The sequence below is a fragment of the Trachypithecus francoisi genome, unplaced genomic scaffold (genome assembly GCF_009764315.1).
Source record: "Trachypithecus francoisi isolate TF-2019V2 unplaced genomic scaffold, Tfra_2.0 Lachesis_group20, whole genome shotgun sequence".
Classification (NCBI taxonomy): Eukaryota; Metazoa; Chordata; class Mammalia; order Primates; family Cercopithecidae; genus Trachypithecus; species Trachypithecus francoisi.
The window spans coordinates 55,528,653-55,542,004 of NW_022681466.1; the positions used below are offsets into that span (position 1 = coordinate 55,528,653).

The 13,352-nt window shown below is 44.2% G+C and overlaps 1 protein-coding gene and 1 non-coding gene across 6 annotated transcripts in view; both read right to left on the reverse strand.

Annotated features, from left to right (window-relative positions):
* Positions 1-13,352, reverse strand: part of SSH2 (slingshot protein phosphatase 2) — a 314,778-nt gene that overhangs the window by 7,487 nt on the left and 293,939 nt on the right. For all 5 annotated transcript variants that reach the window (XM_033184405.1, XM_033184407.1, XM_033184409.1 and 2 more), the window contains one exon: positions 1,672-2,506. In XM_033184405.1, coding sequence (XP_033040296.1) covers positions 1,672-2,506 — 835 coding nt within the window. The remainder of the gene's footprint in view (positions 1-1,671; positions 2,507-13,352) is intronic.
* On the reverse strand, positions 6,525-6,632 carry LOC117068165. The gene has a single exon (XR_004431015.1). It is a non-coding gene; the product is annotated as a U6 spliceosomal RNA (small nuclear RNA).

Consider the following 13,352-nt stretch of genomic DNA (forward strand, 5'->3'; position numbering starts at 1 on the left):
TTTGGAGACTCACTGCTCTCTTCACTCCTCTGTCTTGCTTTCACCCACATCCTCTCACTGCTTCCACTAGCAGCAGCATCCCAGTACCTACAAGCAGGGAGAATGCACTGTCTGACTGTCAACCCAATCTCTAAGTTTCACATGGTTCCTTCTGGGAAAGGTTTACTTGGCTTACACAGTCACATGCCTTAGCAAACTTAGAAACCATAACTCTCTAATATTTTACTATTTTACCAGCTATAAATTCCCAGACGGATTTAGAACAAGGCCAAAGAATACTGACCAATGCAAAATAAAGTCCTACTGTAAACAAACAAACAAACAAACAAACAGAAGAATCTCAAAATCTGGGAATAGCCCTTGGATACCTCTTAAAGTAGTATCATTATGAGTATCAATCTAGTTAACATTTTTATAAGCCGTCAAAGTATATTTCCCTGGAACTGTTCTGGTCTTTCTCCTTCAAAAGAGAGTCAGAGTTAGTATAATCTAACAGGGTCAGTAATGCCTTTGGGGGAAATGTGCCACGACATCAGGCAGAGGCAAACTTGCCAAGACTGGGAGAGAAGCCACAGTGGGCCCTGTATGTGCATGGGCCATGGAGGGAGTGCTCATATGACCAGGGACTGTGGAGAAGTCTATTTCTGTCAGTGCTGCTATAGTCACTGGTCCAAAGGAAAGCACAAGCATTCTGCCTTCTCAGTAGAAAGGAAACAGAGGCACAGCTTTGGGGGTGATGAAAAGACAGAAGCAGAGGCAAGAATCACAGTGGGGTAGTTAAGGAGAGAGAACAAATCGTTAATGGACAAAGTGGTAAATATAAGCAGACAGACATCAGGAGATGCAAAGAATCTATGACTAGGTCCACTAAAATCATTAAGTGAAGTTTGGTATGTTAGAGTAAATCTGTCACAGTTTATTCCCCAACTACTATATTGTATTGATTTAAGTATTTAAGATGTCAGAAGTATCAAAATATGAATAACTTGTGAGTCTTAGAATTGATGTGATATAGTGATTCTTTCCCTGGTTTGAGATGGCTTGTAAGAGCTCCTATGTCACAAAGAATTTTAGGATTCTGTCTGCTGGCAAATTCATTTCCTTTTGATTCTTTTTTTTTTGAGATGAAGTCTCACTCTGTTGCCAGGCTGAAGTGCAGTGGCGCGATCTTGGCTTACTGCAGGCTTACTGCAACCTCCGCCTCCCGGGTTCAAGCGATTCTCCTGTCTCAGCCTCCCAAGTAGCTGGGACTACAAGCACACGCCACCACGCCCAGCTAATTTTTGTATTTTTAGCAGAGATGGGGTTTCACCATGTTGGTCAGGATGGTCTCAATCTCCTGACCTCGTGATCCACCTGCCTCGGCCTCCCAAAGTGCTGGGATTACAGGTGTGAGCCCCCGTGCCCGGCCATCTTTGGGCTTCTCATTGTTCAGCCAGGACACTTGTTTTTGGCTCACTCCTTCCTCTGTCATCCCCTCTTAGAAGTGCTTCCAATGATACCAGAAAGGTAAATTCCTAAAAGGCAAATTCTTTAAAAAATATTTAAACCCTAAGTTTTCAAGGAAAATCTCAGCCAGATTCTCCATCAAAAATAAACATAACAGAATCCCAAATACTTTACCTTTGAAGAGAACTTCATTAGGTGGAAAACTATAAAGACAATTTTTACCTTTGACTGTTCCTCATCCATTGAAGATTCTTCTGATGCATGGGGAGTATTACTCAAAGAGCTGCTTCTCTGGTCATCAGCTGTCACTTTGGAAGGGGCTACTTCTACCACTGACAGTCGACAGCTCTCACTCCTTCCTCCACCCAGTTCCTCCATCCTTGAATGGGAAAAAGATCGTGACCGGGTTTCTTGGGAGAGCTCCACAAACTTCTCTAGGGCACTAAAAAAGTCAATGCGATCTGTACTGAAATCTGAGATTTCAGTCTGGCAACTAGGTTGGGGGCTTGGTGACTCAGGATCAGGGGACATGGGGAGGTCTTTCAGTCGAGATGTCAATTCTTCCATAGGCAGTAGGTGGACATTCATGTCTGCTTTCAGTGCGTCTGTCTCCAAATCTTCCACTGTTAAGTCTGGAAACTTGTTGGCCATTTCTGGGACATGTCCAGGCTGAATTAAGGCTTTGGATGCATGGCAGTTGTCAAGAGGAAATTTTGATTCATTCAGACAACACCCTGATGAACATCCATTGATGTCATTCAAGTTTAATTCATCCTCAATCTGTCCAGCATGAAATTCCGTAGAAGTAAACTCCAAGCAGATCATTCTTTCTTTGGTACACAGGCCTTTCTGATTTGCATCTTGTGGGACCACATGTTCCACAAAGACAGGAGGTATGGGTGGGTGACTCTCCATGGTCTTCACCTCAGCAATCTGGTCTGCTGAGGTGGTGATCTCCTTCTTGTTGAGTTCTAGCCCAGGTTTGCAGATGGGTTCGTGGTGGTCTGAGAGGTCACTATCTGAATGAGATCTCCATAGTTTGTTATGCCGCTGTTTGCTGTGGAGGACATACACAGGAAATATCTTAATTTGGTTTGTAAAGATAATCAACACCCTCCCAGGAAAACACTCCCAGATAAATCTTAACTAGTAAAAACGCTTTGTTATTGCTCAGTGGACTAGGCAATAAACGTTTGAAAAGACACTCAATTTAATAGCAAAAAACAAAGCAAAACAACAACAAATGAGTGTGAGATTTTTTTTACCTATCAGTCTGACAGGAATTAAAATGGTTGGTAATAGCCAGTGTTGATGATGGTATGGCTAAACAAGCCCTCTCATACATTGGTGAGTGTGAATTCAGAATTTTTGTTTTTTGTTTTTTTTTCAGACAGAGTCTCACTTTGTTGCCTATGCTGCAGTGCAGTGGCATAATCTCAGCTCACTGCAACCTCTGCCTCCCAGGTTCAATCAATTCTCCCACCTCAGCCTCCCGAGTAGCTGGGATTACAAGAACATGCCACCATGCCTGGCTAATGTTTGTATCTTTAGTAGAGACGGGGTTTCGCCATGTTGACCAGGCTGGTCTTGAACTTCTGACCTCAAGTGATCTGCCCACATTGGCCCCCCACCACACCCAGCTGAACTGTAGATTTTAAAGACTGAAATCTGGCAATAGCTCTCCAAATTTAACACTTTCACCAACATTTCTTCCTTAATAAATTTTTCTTGGAGGAATGCTATTACAAATGCATACAGATATCCATATGGCCAGGTGAGGTGGCTCACACCAGTAATCCCAGCACTTTTTAGGAGGCCGAGGGGGGCGGATTGCTTGAGCCCAGGAGTTCGAGACCAGCCTGGGCAACATGGTAAAACTCTATCTCTACAAAAATATAAAAAACTATCCAGGTGTGGTGGCATATGACTGTAGTCTTAGCTACTTAGGGGGCTGAGGCGGGAGGATTGCTTGAGCCCAGGAGGGTGAGGCTGCAGTGAGCTGAGATTGCGCCACTGCACCCAGCCTGGGTGACTGAGCGAGACCTTGTCTCAAAAAAATAAAAAATAAAGAAAGATATATAAAGGTATTTACTGGCCGGCTGCCATGGCTCATGCCTGTAATCCCAGCACTTTGGTAGGCTGAGGCGGGCGGATCGCTTGAGGTCAGGAGTCCGAGACCAGCCTGGCCAACATGGTGAAACCCCGTCGCTACTAAAAATACAAAGATTAGCTGGGCGTGGTAGCGGGTACCTGTAATCCCAGCTACTCGGGAGGATGAGACAGGAGAATTCCTTGAACCTGGGAGGCAGAGGTTGCAGTGGGCCGAGATTGCACCAATGCACTCTAGCCTGGGCGCCAGAGCGAAACTCCATCTCAAATAAACAAACAAACAAACAAAAAAAGATATTTACTATGACACTATTTGTGATACTAAAAGATGAGACACCAAACAACAACCAAAAAAAAGGATTTACATTATAATCCATACAACTATATGCTGTGAAGCTGTTAAAAACTGTCAGGTCTACAGAAGTCTTCTGTGATAAGAAAAAAAAAAGAAAAATTAAAAGGGAAACAAAAACCTGTCAGGTATTTTAGTGGAATGATATACAAGGTATACTATTAAGTAAAAAAGAACCTCAAACACATTTGAAATTAGTGTCTATATTAGAATAATATACTCTTAAATAATATACACTCTTAAAATAATATACACTCTTAAACAGTTCCCAAAACCCCAGCCAAAAACAGAAAGGTGGCCCTGTGGATGGTCAGGTTCATCTGCCCAGGAAACAGGTCACTAAGTGTGGTCCTTGGGGGTGTGGTCTCCATGACTTACAAGCGGATGAGGAGTTACCAAACCGCAGGGTGGAATGGGAAACTCAGCCCAAAACAACTTGCCCTGGGCTCTGGGCCATGCCTGGGCTCTGCCGAGTCATGCTCAGGCGCCTGCACTAATGTGACCCCCTGTTTGTTCTCAACTCTGCACCTGCTCTCAGCTCCCCCTGCCTGTCTGCTGCTTGGGTGGGGCTCTCTCTGACTCATGCCTGCACAGAAGAGGGGTGCTTTCCCGGGAAGGAGCAGGTCAATCTTTTTATGAAGACAAGCTGTAATCAATCAGCTGGGTATAAGATGGGGTTTTCACCCTTCCCAATCTGCATGAGCTCCAGCCACCCCTAGGAGGAGACAACATAACATGTATCTCAAACAAGTGAGTGGCTATGGGGAGGGGAAAGCTAACTGTTCGGATAGGTGGGGCCTAAGTTGTACATTATCACCGACTGAGGCCAGTGGTTTCCTCAGTTTCTTCTCCTATATGCGGCATCCTTGTTTCCTGAAATAAATATGACTCTATTCTCCAATTTCTATCCCTCACCTATCATGAGGATGTTCAAACCTGCACCAGCTTCTCTCACCCACCACAGTAGGACAATGCCTGGGATGCAAATGCCTGGGGAGACCTCTCAGGGGGTGGCTGTTCTCACTCTTCCAATAATAGAACAGGCAAATGAGAAGTTTCAAGATCCCAAGAACCCTCCAAAGTATGTTTTTGTGTGTGTATGTTGTTTTGTTTTTTTGAGACGGAGTCTCGCTCTGTCACCCAGGCTGGAGTGCAGTGCCGTGATCTTGGCTCACTGCAAGCTCTGCCTCCTGGGTTCACGTCATTCTCCTGCCTCAGCCTCCCAAGTAGCTGGGACTACAGGCGCCCGCCATCACGCCCGGCTAATTTTTTGTATTTTTAGTAGAGATGGGGTTTCACTGTGTTAGCCAGGATGGTTTCCATCTCCTGACCTCGTGATCTGCCTGCCTCGGCCTCCCCAAGTGCTGGGATTACAGGCGTGAGCCACTGCGCCCAGCCCCTCCAAAGCATGTTTTTAAAATTGCCTGCAGATTACTAATCAGTCAGGAGAGAATGAGAGATTGAAGTTATGCTAATAGGAAGCAACAGTGCATGTTTCAGAGGAAGTCTGACATTGCAGCTGTATAACCAGCATGGATTTCCTTCTCTTCCTTCGGGAGATAATCATTAGAAAATACTGGGTTGGGGCTCTGGAATTAAACTGACACTTGTAAAAGAGAGAGTGAAAAAAAAAGCCAATCTAAAGATAGGTCTGATGCTGCTGCCTTGTTTTCATTTTTGCAACAGGACCTGGAGGGAGAATGGCAAGCAGCTGATTCATCTCCGTTGCCTGTGAAATGCTGCTACTCCACGTGTAGCTTCTCACTCAGGGGTCCCCTCCTCACTCCTCCCCACTCAGGCGTAACCTCCATCCTGAATTTTGTGCTTATCATTCCCTTCTTTTTCTTTATAGTGTCAACATGGTTTGTTCTTAATACTGCTTTGTTTTGCATGTCTTGAACTTTATATAAATGGTATCCCACTGTATGTATTCTTCCTCAATGGATTTTTTAAGGATTCATCACTGTGTATAAAGGTAATCCACAGAGTGTAATGAGTATGCCACAACTGATTTCCCTTCTGTTGGTTCAAGCAATTCTCCTGCCTCAGCCTCCAGAGTAGTTGGAATTATAGGCATGCGCCACCATGCCTGGCTAATTTTTGTATTTTTAGTAGACACGGGGTATCACCATGTTGGACCAGGCTGGTTTCAGACTCCTGACCTCAAGTGATCTGCCTACCTCAGCTTCCCAAAGTGTTGGCATTACAGGCATGAGCCACCACGCCTGGACTCATCATGTTTTAGTCGGTTACACTAAACTGTTTTCCAATGAAGCTTTGTCCTGAGACAGTTTACTCTAACACTTCATCACTGGTAGGAATACATGTAATATATTAAGATCATATCTATTATTTTAAACTGTTAAATTTTAAACTCAGTCGACTCCCCACCTCCCACCCCCTTCCAGGCAGGCAGCAAATAAACAGCTTGCCAAAAAGGAACTTTAGAGTTGGTCTATATCCTGGATGATATAACCAAGTCTCAGATCCTTTTCCTCCTTGAGTGGCCTCTGACCTGAATTTGGATTCATATAAAGACAGAGACATACATAAGGTGATTAGGTCGTTCTGGGAAAGAATTGGCCTTTTACCCAGGTTAATGAACAAGAGGAAATTTTATCTTTATTTTTACATATTTTTAAGTTGTCAGCCTTGTGCAGGGGCCATGCCAATCTTCTCTGTATAGTTCCAATTTTAGTATTTGTGCTGCCCAAGTGAGCACAAGAAGAAGGAAATTTAAATGACAGATGCGTAAGGTGTCCCATCATCTTGCTTCCACTTTCATATTGTTACATGTTTGGTGAAACATCAATTCTGAGAAAGTTATACAAAGGAAAAGGCTGCTAAACACGGAGTACTTGCGCCTGTAATGTGGCTACTCAGGAGGCTAAAACTTGATGATCACTTTGATCACTTGAGCCTAGGAGTTGAGTGAGACTAGCCTGGGCAATATAGACATTGTCTCTTCAAAAAAAAAAAAAAAAAGAGGGCCAGGAGTTATAGTAAAATCAGGCTGTCTATAGTTACTTTTTAGGGTGTTAGGCAGCTTGTATAAAGGAAGAGAAAAAGCATTATCTGAATATTTTTGTGTGTGTGATGTGCATCACCCAAGATGCTTTAAGATTATTTAACTGGAAAGCTAGTAAGAAAATCCTTTTAAATCTCAATTGCTCTTGGCTGACCAGGAGTCCATGTCTTTCCTTCTCAGGTTGCCTGCTGCCAGCTGACCAATGTGTACTAGCTAACTAGACCTCAATGTCTCTACCAGCAAAGTCAGGGTAAAAGACAGCCCTGCCTCCTCTGGCCCTTGTGACGGGGCACTCAAAGAATCAAAACTGACATTTATGAGGAAACGTGGCACAGACTCTCCCTGGTCACCACCCAGTTTTTCTTCCTTGCCCCCTATACACTGAAACCTAATACTACAGACACACGGTCCAGCTTGCAAATGGTCTGCTTGAAATCTAAACCTGTCTAATGGAACATAAATCTGCCAGATACCTGCAGGATCAGAGTGCAGAATAACAAACAGGGCTGCTAGCAGTTTAATGGAGTTTCAAAACACAGGCACACACACAGACACACCCCACCTCCCTCCTCTTGTTTTGCTCCCATCCCCCATCTATAAAAACAGAAAAAATAAAATCAGATATGAATACTATAAGGTTTATGATACCCTTCTTTTTAGATCTAAAGGGAAATATTAAACATTAGCCTTCTCCAGGCTCTTAATGATATACTGGAGGTACAAAAAGTCCCTTGTATTTCAGAGGGGCTTGGCCCATACCCTCATACTCTGATTAAGACTGTTACAAATTCATAAATCAGTACAGGAGCCTGGTGTCACTTTGAAAACTTCTCTTCTACTAAGGTCAAAGCACTAAGTGAATGCCCTCAAACAGAGAGCTACCACCTCAAATTAAACACCCAGGGCCACCCTGGCTAACCATGGAGCTAGAGAATGCTAGGATCAGGGCTCTGCCTCTTTGAGAAAACCACCAGAGGCTTCTTGGGATAAAATATAAAATGCAAGATCTAAACACTTGGACAGGAAATGGACTTTTTCTACAAACAATGAGTGAGATTTTTCTAAGGATTTTCCTCTCCTGCTTACCTAAACGGCAAGGCTTGATAGAGCTTCGTACAGTCATAGGAGTCTGGGGATTTTTTTCTTTGCTCTTCTAAGCAGGCAATCTGGAGTGGCACTTTAGTGCTGGGTGAGTCTGCTGGGCCTATTCACTTGCCAGTTAGCCTACAAGTGCCATGGTTTCCTAATAACACATCATAGATTGCAGACCCTAACAGCTATATATCCAACAGCCATTTTTCTTACTGTCAGAGCCTGATTTGATTTGGGTGTTCACTATCCCATGGGTTCAGGAAATGTGGCACTTCCCTAGATCCAGAGGATAAATATGAATACGCTGGTTTTTTTTTTTTTTTGAGACGGAGTCTCACTTTGTTGCCCAGGCTGGAATGCAGTGGCGTGATCTCGGCTCACTGTAAGCTCTGTCTCCCAGCTTCATGCCATTTTCCTGCTTCAGCCTCTCGATTGGCTGGGACTACAGGAGCCCCCCCCCCACCATGCCCAGCTAATTTTTGTATTTTTAGTACAGACGGGGTTTCCCCATGTTGGCCAGGATGGTCTCGACCTCCTGACCTCGTGATCTGCCCGCCTTGGCCTCCCAAAGTGTTAAGATTACAGGCGTGAGCCACTGCTCCTGGACCCTTTTTTTTTTTTTTTTTTTTTTTAAAGACAGAGTTTTGCTCTTTTGCCCAGGCTGGAGTGAAGTGGCATGATCTCGGCTCACTGCAACCTTTGCACCTTGGGTTCAATGATTCCCCTGCCTCATCCTTCCAAGTAGCTGGGATTTGTAGGTGCCCACCACCACACCTGGTTAATTTTTGTAGTTTTAGTAGAGATGGAGTTTAGCCATGTTGGCCAGACTGGTCTCGAACTCCGGACCTCAAGTGATCCACTCGCCTCGGCCTCCCAAAGTGCTAGGATTATAGGCGTGAGTCACTGTGCCCAGCTGTGAATATGTTTTATCCAGTCCTGGAAATTCTGTTTTCTTGGCCATATGACCCAGTCCTGGCCAATGGGTGGGGAGCTTTTGGGGAAGGTCTTCCTATCCAGTTTAAATGCCCCTTTTCTTCAGCCAGATGCTGTACAATTTACAGATGCCTAGAGATGTGGCAGACATCTGGTAGTCATCAGATAACCTCAAGGACCAAGCTGTTAACTAAGGAAGGTGGAACTGAAAGCTGTAGAACACCAGAGTCCATGATTACCACTGAGCCATTACAGACAGCACTTCTGTGTTTTTTAAAGGAGATAAGTGGTAGAACTTACACACTACCTGTAGCTGGGTGCTGGGCCAGATATCTTTTATTTGCCCCTGCAGGGTCCACTCTTCAGCTTTTCCACCCTGTTTGCTGCTGCGGAGACTGATCTATAAACCACAACAGGTCCCCTAGTCTTCTGACTTCCAGAGGGTTTGGCTAATGGGGAGTTCTGGAAGGAGACTAGAGGAAAGAGAGTGAGGGCAAGGTATTTACTCCTCTAGCTCCCTCAGCATGGGGCTGCCTCGGGCTAGCTGTGTCCCTCTGATAGAAAGTTATTGCTTGCCTCTGAAAGTGCCTTTCTCTAACAAGAGTCTCTTTCCAGGTTCTAGTAACTGTTTCCTCTCTTTTTGGGTCTAGGAGCTGCTTCCAAACAGCCCTGCTGATACAAGACCCTTGATTCCACTACAATGCCATGCTTGTAAATAGTCCCTTTGTAAAACCCTCCTCAACAGCCGGGCGCGATGGCTCACGCCTGTAATCTCAACACTTTGGGAGGCCGAGGCAGGCAGATCACGAGGTCAAGAGATCGACACCATCCTGGCCAACATGGTGAAACCCCATCTGTACTAAAAATACAAAAATTAGCTGGGAGTGGTGGCACATGCCTGTAGTCCCAGCTACTCGGGAGGCTGAGGCAGAAGAATCCCTTGAATCTGGAAGGCGGAGGTTGCAGTGAGCTGAGATCATGCCACTGTACTCCAGCCTGGTGACAGAGTGAGCCTTTGCCTTGATAGATAGATAGATAGATGGATGGATAGATAGATAGATAGATAAAGATAGATAGATAGATAAAAAACCCTCCTCAAATAATCCTAATCTGAGTCTGCTGTTTCTTGCTGAAATCCTGATTGAGGTATTTGATTACTTGCAGCCAAAAGCAGCCTAAGTCACATCCCTACCACTAGATAGTACTTAAAATCCAGAAAACACCACAATATAGGAAATTCTAGGAATACTTTCCATTCCCGTTTTGAATGGAACATGTCTGTGGGTGGCAGGACGCAGTGAGAAATGTCATGGAAGTGGGAATAAATGGCACATACATGTGTCTTCTGGGTAGCCTTGGAGGAATATGAGAATCATATCTGAATAACTCTCAACAATACATAATAAACATTCATACACATTTTTATTCACAATAACCCTGTGAGATGGATCTCTTGATTTTCATTTTATAGATGGGGTCAGGTAAGGATGAAAAATGTGAAGTAACTTCTCAGGGTTGCAGCAAGAGGGTGAACCAGGAATGGAAACTAGATCTACTGACTCAAATTCTGTGCTTTTCCCTCCCCAGGGCTTGTCCCTCCCCCTCCATGAATCAAGCCTAGGAAGCTGAGATGGAGCAAAAAAAGGAAGGGAAAGGGAAGAAAAGGTGATTTTGGGTTTATACTGCCCTTCTTATCCTCATCTAAGATTTTTCTGAAATTCCTTCAACAACTAAGGAAAACCACACACACTAAAAAAACCCAACCCAACAGCTTGCAGTAGCCTGGGATTCCAGAATAAATACCAAAATTGGCAGGACACATAGTATCCTTCCTCTCAGTGGGTCACGTGAGGACTCTGTCCAACATCTGTCATGTGCGTCTGGGAATATATATTTATTTCTTGCTAAATGCTCAGATGCCTCTTTCTTGTGCCAAAAAGAACTGCTACATCCTACCTTCTGATCTATCTAAAAATGCCATCAAAATCTGGCCCCAAAGACCTACAAATTCCTTTAAACACAGGATGCTTCAGTATCCTCCCAGCCTCCTAAGAGAATGGTTCAGATAAAATCATGCCAAACGTTGAGTAAATGGGAGGGGTTTTTTAGTGAAAACCATAATGCTATGCTGTGGCCACATTTTCACAATACTTCGGGGGTGGGAGGGTGATCCCTCTGCCTGGATAGGCTGGAAGGCTATGTAACATTTTGTTCAGGGGAAACACAGTCCAGATTCAAGAGTCAAGACCAAATCATAAGACTTACTGGAGTCAAACACTGGCACCAGCCCCAACTGCTTCTCGACAGCTATGCCTTTACCCTAACAAAACCACCTAGAACATACCTACCTGGAAAAAACAAAGCAGAATTTAGAAATCCACAGAATTTCAGCATGTAGCATCTCAGGAAGCTGATCCTTAAATCATTTAATATCTGATGCTTGTTCCCAAGAGCTGCTGAAGGTGGCTTTAACCACCAAAAGGATAATAATATAGTGCAATTAATTACTCATTTTATAACCAATTACCAAATTATTATTGAAAATGGCTGGTTCTTACCGATACAGGAAGACATTAAAGACCTAGTACTGAGTGGAGAGGTAGACTACAGAACAGTGTTTGTGGAGAAAATAGCCAGCAAAATATGTGACAGAGTAAAACCTTGAGAAACAGGTAATGTCAACTGCTGTCTGTGTGTATTGAGCTCATAAACTATTTTTTCCTTTTGCAATTTTCTGCATTTTTGAAAAGCATATACAATTGGATTTATTTATTATTATTATTATTATTTGAGACAGAGTCTCACTTTGTCACCTAGGCTGGAGTGTGGTGGCATGATCTCAGCTCACTGCAACCTCCGTCTCCCGAGTTTAAGCGATTCTCCTGCCTTAGCCTCCTGAGTAGCTGGGACTACAGGTGCCCACCACCATACCTGGCTAATTTTTGTAGTTTTAATAGAGATGGGGTTTCACCATATTGGCTACGCTGGTCTTGAACTCCTGACCTTGTGATCTGCCCACCTCAGCCTCCCAAAGTGCTGGGATTACACGTGTGAGCCACCATGCCCGGCAAAAAGATTTTTTTTTTTTTTTGTGAGATGGAGTCTCGCTCTGTCACCCAGGCTGGAGTGCAGTGGCTGGATCTCGGCTCACTGCAAGCTCCGCCTCCCGGGTTTATGCCATTCTTCTGCCTCAGCCTCCCAAGTAGCTGGTACTACAGGCACCCACCACCTCGCCCAGCTAGTCTTTTTTGTATTTTTTAGTAGAGATGGGGTTTCACTGTGTTAGCCAGGATGGTCTCGATCTCCTGACCTCATGATCTGCCCATCTCGGACTCCCAAAGTGCTGGGATGAGCCATCACGCCCGGCCAAGATTTTTTAAATAACAAAGAATTGTGTCGAGGAAGTGCTTTTTTATCCAACGGGGTCATATACATCCCTATTCTGCTGATTTGTCACCAGATCAAAATTACTAGAGAAGGCTCAGTGAAACCAAGCACTGAGGTAAACAAATACCCAAATTAGCAGATGGTACTTATTTCTTTTTAAAGAGTGGGCCAAAGGTTGCAGTGAGCTGAGACTATGCCACTGCACTCCAGCCCAGGTGACAGAGTGAGACCTTGTCTCAAAAAACATAAAAAATACAAATAAAATATGAATGAATGGGCCAAAAAATTTCCAAGAATTTCAGCTAAGCCTTGCATTACCTTGGGAGTCATTGGTATCTTTTTTTTTTTTTTAACAAGGCAGCTGAATCTAGTCTTATAAGATGTTGAAAAGTGGTATTAATATTTAGTATTTCCATCCTTTAGTTTAATTATATCAACCTGAAAGATTAAATGCTTAATCTTCCATACTAGTCTATTTGTTTTCTTTAAAAAAAATTTTTGGTACTGCTCCTTATGGGGCAGGGCTATCCCACTGGCAGTGTGTCCAGGGAAATCTTTCTTTTTCTTTTTTTTTTTTGAGATGTTGTTTCGCTCTGTTACCCAGGCTGGAGTGCAGTGGTAGGATCTCAGCTCACTGCAACCTCCGCCCACGGGTTCAAGCGATTCTCCTGCCTCAGCCTCCCAAGTAGCTGGGATTACAGGTGCCCACCATCATGCCTGGCTAATTTTTGTATTTTAAGTAGAGACGGGATTTCATCATGTTGGCCAGATTGGTCTCGAACTCCTGACCTCAAATGATCTGCTTGCCTCGACCTCCCAAAGTGCTGGGATTACAGGCATGAGCCACTGTGCCCGGCCAGCCCATGCAAATCTTAAATGCTTACACTTATTTTTTGAAAACTGGATTGAGGCCGGGTGCGGTGGCTCAAGCCTGTAATCCCAGGACTTTGGGAGGCCGAGACGGGCGGATCATGAGGTCAGGAGATCGAGACCATCCTGGCT